Here is a 6,012-nt window from a genome sequence, read left to right on the forward strand (position 1 = left end):
CATAGAATATAGATCATTAGATTTAAGAGAACAATTAGAGAAAAACTATTGATAATTTAGAAGATGTTGACCCAGAAGCCATCAAATCAAAGGATGATTGTACAGACCTTTTGACACAAGCAACATCAACACACTAATTGCAATTTAAATTCCTCTAAGGGACTCCCCCTTTCAGAGATGGGGGACTTTGTCATACATTTATCTTCCCCCCTCCCCTGCAGAAGCCAAGGAAGTCCCACTTCTGTGTTTGATCTTTCGCAAGTATGTAAACATAGTGTCTGCTGTTCTCCTTTTAATTTTCTTTCATGTAAAAAGGAAGCATTCACCTTCCACTGGGTGGCAAGTACTGCTCTCGGTCACATTTTTGGTGGGACAGGGTTTAGGAGTCATGCTTGCAAATAGAGAGCCAGATTCTTATCCACTGAAGCTGTGAGTACTCGAAAGCAAAGTCTTTGCCTTGGTCATTCCCTCATTCTCATTTATAGAGATACGAACTAGGATCCATGTACCATAGTTGTATTAACATGTGCAGAATGGAGGACTGGAAGAAGACAGTCTGTCAGATAACAGGAACAAATCTTCCTTCCATCTCACCCCTCCCCACACACATAGTTTTACAATTAATTGATGTTTATTGCCTGGTTTACTTTGACTTTACTTAAATTATGATAATTATCTCTGCTTGACTCTTTTGTTGTAGGAATAGGAAAGTAAGGTGGCAAGCAAACAGCTTTGGTACCATGGAAAGAAGACTAGCTCTGGAACCCTGGAGACAGAAGCCCTAAACTGAAATCCCACCCCCCCCCCCTTCCCCCAGTGCTTACTACCTGTATGACCTTAGAGTACGAGTTCATCTGCCTGGGTCTCAGTTTCCTCAGATATAAAATAAGAGAGTTGAACTAGATGACCCAAAGGTCCCTTCTAAGTCCAAATCTATGATCCTATGACTAGATTGGGGTTCCTTCTAGCCCATGATCTATGAACTTTTGAAAATTACTTCTAAACAGCATTCTCTTTTAAAATTTACTTATTTTTACAAGCATTAGTCTATTCCTCACACTGCTTCACTCCAATTAAATAATGAAAAAAAGAAAATCTTGGTAACAAATTTGGATAGCCTAGCAAAAACAAATTCCCCCATTGTCCATGTCTAAAATTCTCCATCTTTCCACATTTTTCAGTCCATCTTAAGCCCTCCTGCCTTTCTGGCAGAAGGTGGGTTGCATGTTTCTTCTTTAGTCCTCTGGATTAATAGTTCATCATTTCCTGAATTAGCACTCTGAAAGTTTCTAAGTCAACATCATTCTCTTCTAAAAATGTCAATACCCTAATTTATAGGCTCAGGAAATCTAGAAGTCATGTCATCCAATTTCATGTTACAGATGAGGAAATTGAGGCCCAAATTGTTTAAGAATTTCTGTGACTCAATTTGTTTAAGATTTTAGGCCAAAAACAAAATGTTTTCAAGTATTTTTCCATATATGATTAATGGGCTTGGGGCCAAAAGAGTATTGCAGGATGGGGACCAGAGATTTAGAGCTAGAAATGACTTTACAGGCCATCAAGTCCTTCTCATATCCCATTCAGATCTCAATTCGCTTTCTGCCTTAAATCAAATGTGTTACTTCCCTCTAAGACCAGTGATTTAGGGATACAACTGTTGCTAGGTAGAGAATCTGGAGAAATGTGCTCAGTTCTCACAGCTCAGTAGTTAATGAATTAAAAACAAAACACTTTGCAAACTGTGCCAGTAATCTGTAATATTAAGAGAATGGCCCTAAAGTATTGCATTCAACCTTTCCAGTCTCAGAGCTTTTCTCTGCAAATCGGCTGAGGGTTAACAAACAGCAACCCCCATCTAGGCAGCAGAATCATGCTAGGTCTGTTTGCTTGATTTTGTTATACTTTTTAATGCCCTTTCTTTAGGAAGGTTTCAGAATTAACTAGTGGGAACCCAAAATGAACCACCAGTGCCATAGAAATGATTGTAACAACAAATAGTATGGCACAGGGCAGTCAACCTTGTACATTGCAACTCTGAAAACATTCCACAGGCCAGCTGCAATATTCAGCATTTCAGAGACTGGACCTTGCTGGGCATTTGTAATCATGTAAAATTTTCTCCTACCCATCACTTCTCCAAATGACTTTGGCATTTTTAAAATGTGGATAATTTTTCCTTTTAAAGATTCACATTCATCCGCTGGACTTTTTTGATCCATAGCTAATATATGATCATGAAATTGATGAATAGAAATCAACATCTTCCTTGACTTAATTTGCCAGAGACCCAAATTCCTGTCATTTCATTTCTCTTGTTTTTTTTTATTCTGCCACATTTTCAGCACATGAATTTAGACAAGAATACATTATTCAGCTTATTATCTTCACTTTTTTATTCCAACTGGATGTTTTCTTAAGTTAGGAAACACTTATAGACCATATCTTAGCATTGATAACATACAAGCTACAGACTCGAGTACAGTTGCACCAGAAAATTGACCTTTGGCCGAGGAATAATCACAAAAACCACTGACGTGAAGAGACATGTCATGGTATAGTATCTGGAAGGCTGGTCACAAAGATCTGGAGGTACCTCTGACACATTTTAGCCCTGTGACCATGGGGAAGTCATGGACCTTCCCAATGCCTCCAAGTATCTCTTTAACATTATACCTTGAAAGGGAATTGCCATGAATGTTAGTGCGAGTTTTCATCAAGGGAGTTCCTTTAAATAGTTGAAGTCACAGGTTTTGACTCCCCTCTTCAAAAAAAAAAACACATGCATTTATATATTGTTTAAAAATTTGGAAAGCATTTAAAGCATACTAATTCCTTCGAACTTCACAGGGACCCTGTTGTAGGTAGTAAAAAGGGGGCAGCTTGCTAGAGTGTTAGCATGCATGCCCCTCACCCTCCCAAGTCCTCCCCAAACTCATCATGTTTTGTTTCTTCTTTTAAAGAAGAAATTTTAAATTTAAAATGTTTTAAATTAAAACATTTTGAAGGGTTTGAGCTTGGCCTAATAGTAAGTCCTAGGCTAACATTCCTGCCACGTCTTCCATTTAACAGAAATCTACGTGGGGCTTTGGTTGCTATGGGTTATTACTCAGACAATTTATCCTGGAACATGATTGCCTTTTGTGTTGAAGATTCCAATTGAACGACAGCCAAATGGTTTGTTTTTCGTTTTGCCTTCTGCCTTCAATGGGATTTCTGTCACTGGCAAAGTAGTTACCTTATAGCATAGCCTGCTGTACCTCTTCTGTGCTTTTAACATCCACTTCTCAGCAGACCCTCTGTTTTGAGTAGCACAGACTTCATCTCCCTTCATCCCTTCCATCCCCAGGGAGTAAATTTGGCCTCAAAAGCCTGATTCTTTCTGTGCCCCCGATGTTTTAACTCCCATTTCCATGGTTCAGCCTCAGGTAATGCTACCCGCGATTATTCATAATCTTTACCCGTTATCCAATGTTTCCCTATAAACCTTTAAAGGCTGACAGTCATATCAGTGTTCACATGGGAAATATTTGAATAAATTTGGATGCATGGCCAGCCTTCTAAAGAAAGTCACTTTTATTGCTAAGTATCTGTAATGGAAAAAAATGATTATTTGGAGGAATTCATTTGGTTATGCTTTATGATGTTTTCTGATAGTGAATTCTCATTAGTCTTACCCAATGATGGATTTTCCTGCATGCTAATTGAAAGAGAATTTTTGCATTGTGTCAGCAGCTTAATTCCATTATTCATGACATTCCACTCAGATGGATGTGGCCTTAATACGTGTTAAACATGTTTGGTAGCGGCAGTCCCATTAAAGAAGGTGGAGCGAGCCCTATAGTTTGGCAGACATTTTTAATGACCAAGAATGCCCATCCTAATAGTATGATGATTTTCTTTTCTTATTTTCTAAACCATAATAAAAACAATGATTCTCATCCTGCTCACAAGCAAGATTATGGAACCTCACCATAAAGAAACCATAAAAAATTAATTTAGAGAAGAGCTAATTGCAGATTTAATATGTTGGATGGTGGGGTTGGGTCAATAAACTATTTCCATGTGATTTACATTCTCTCTTCAAGGGATGAAAACACTTGAGAAAATGTTTCTTTTTTTCCTTCCCCTAGACCCCTGCCCCATCCTCTTAATATATGCATCCATATTTGTAGACACCAATACAGGAATGAAATTGGGTGGAAGAACATTTTGCAAGGCAATAGATGAGAGGAGATATCTTCTACTTATATGACTATAAAGTGTTCGATAATTTCTTTTATGTTTCCATGGGATTGTTTTTTCAGAATCATGCTATGAAACTCCAGTCTTATCCTATATTTTAATTCTCAAGTGCCCCAAATCCCCAGACATAAACCATTTTTGTTTTTCACTTGATGTAACGTCCCCGTTTTTATATTGTGCTAATATTGTCCCTGACTTTTTTTTCCTTTTCATTCAGATTTACTTCTTAGAGTTTTCAGTGACAAAGTGGTTGGGATTTTTTGTTGACTTCTGGGGTTCAAGTGAAAACATACAAATCTGAAATTTGGTGTTTTTCTAGAACTCAGACATTGTCTTTCATGACTTTCTTTGGAAATATCATCAATGGCCCAGATAGTTGTAGAAGGTTTTTAATTAGGAATGTAAACCTCTTTTCCATCCTCTCTCCCTCCCCTCCCTGAAAAAAAATATAAGAAGCTCCCACTTACTCTGTCTGTCTCCTCAGTGCTCTGTGTCTTGTGGCCAAGGAGTCCAGCAGAGGAATGTGGACTGTCGGACTGGAGCCCACAAAACAAGGGAGACCGAATGCAACCTATACACCAGACCTGCATCCGAGCAGACCTGCCTCTCCCCGGCTTGTCCACTGTATACTTGGAGGACGGAGGAATGGCAAAGTGTAAGTAGAGGGCCGGGGGGAGGCAGCTGTCAGGCGTCCTTCCCTACCCGGTCCCCACCCCCCCACCCGCAATGTTCACCGGCCGGCATCACATTACTTCTGCTGTGAAGTCCAGCCACTGAGAAGGACGACAGCTCTGGCTCCAGCAGTCCTCTGTCAGACAGCCAGGATTTCCATTGTCCGGAGTGAGAGTCCTCTTCCTTTTTATACAATATAGTGATGGTGATCTGAATATTCAAGTTAGGCTAACTGTGAGGAAAGAGTCCAACTCGTTCAGAAGGAGGGGAGGATGAGAGAACAGATTAGAAGGAGGCGGAGAAAAGCCTCTCAACCGCTGCTGTCCCATTACTGGTATAAAAAAGTCCAGCACAGACTCCAATCAGGTCCCACATGCTTTTCTTCCTGGGTGTCTCTTGGTGGACTGTTGTGTGGACAGCAGTTGTCCCTGAAACTTCAGTTAATTTCCAAGGGTCTGAGAACTTGAAAAAAACCAAAAGTATGTGGTCTGAAGTAACTGCTCATCAGAGTCACAATGAATAGACTGTGTTGTTTTGTGGGTTTTTCCACTTGAAGTTAATATTTGGTTCAGGAATAGAAAGTTTGTCACATTGGTGAAGAGCGTGGAATCAGAAGGGCTTGGGCGAAATTCTCACACGTGACGTTGACCACCTGTGTGGGCGTTGGGCAGTTTAGTCACCCTCCAGTCTGAGCTGCGGTTTCCTCACCTATAAAAGGAGGCACTGGATTAGGCAAACTCTGGGATCTCTTCTAGATAGATACTTAAGGTCCTATGACCTGGGGCTTGGATCCCAGCTCCATTACAGCCTGTGTGACCTTAATCAAGTCATACCTAGAATATCTCTGCAACAATCATATTGCATCACATCCACGTACCAACAATTTGTTGGGTTTTCCCCCAAATGGCAGACCCCTACTTCGGGGGAATCTTTTTTCTGGGAGAGCTTTTAGAATAAGATGTCATAGGGTTTTCGGAGCCTTACCCAGGAATAGAGGGAGAAAGTATGCCTTGTGCACTCTTCCAACCTTGAGATCTCTCAAGAATTTCACACACACACACACACACACACACACACACACACACACACACACAC

General features: G+C 40.2%; 1 protein-coding gene and 1 long non-coding RNA gene across 7 annotated transcripts in view; one reads left to right on the forward strand and one right to left on the reverse strand.

The window, feature by feature from the left end:
• LOC138158155 (uncharacterized) overlaps nt 1-4,806 on the reverse strand; it is a 30,076-nt gene extending 25,270 nt beyond the window's left edge. For all 4 annotated transcript variants that reach the window (XR_011167573.1, XR_011167572.1, XR_011167571.1 and 1 more), the window contains exon 1: nt 4,713-4,806. This is a non-coding gene — a long non-coding RNA (uncharacterized lncRNA). The remainder of the gene's footprint in view (nt 1-4,712) is intronic.
• The window catches only part of ADAMTS9 (ADAM metallopeptidase with thrombospondin type 1 motif 9), a 194,803-nt gene that overhangs the window by 148,815 nt on the left and 39,976 nt on the right, over nt 1-6,012 (forward strand). For all 3 annotated transcript variants that reach the window (XM_069084173.1, XM_069084174.1, XM_069084175.1), the window contains one exon: nt 4,730-4,900. In XM_069084173.1, coding sequence (XP_068940274.1) covers nt 4,730-4,900 — 171 coding nt within the window. The remainder of the gene's footprint in view (nt 1-4,729; nt 4,901-6,012) is intronic.

This window comes from Petaurus breviceps, unplaced genomic scaffold, assembly GCF_028583685.1.
Source record: "Petaurus breviceps papuanus isolate PSGF00001 unplaced genomic scaffold, PetGlider_PUasm1.0 174, whole genome shotgun sequence".
Lineage (NCBI taxonomy): Eukaryota > Metazoa > Chordata > Mammalia > Diprotodontia > Petauridae > Petaurus > Petaurus breviceps.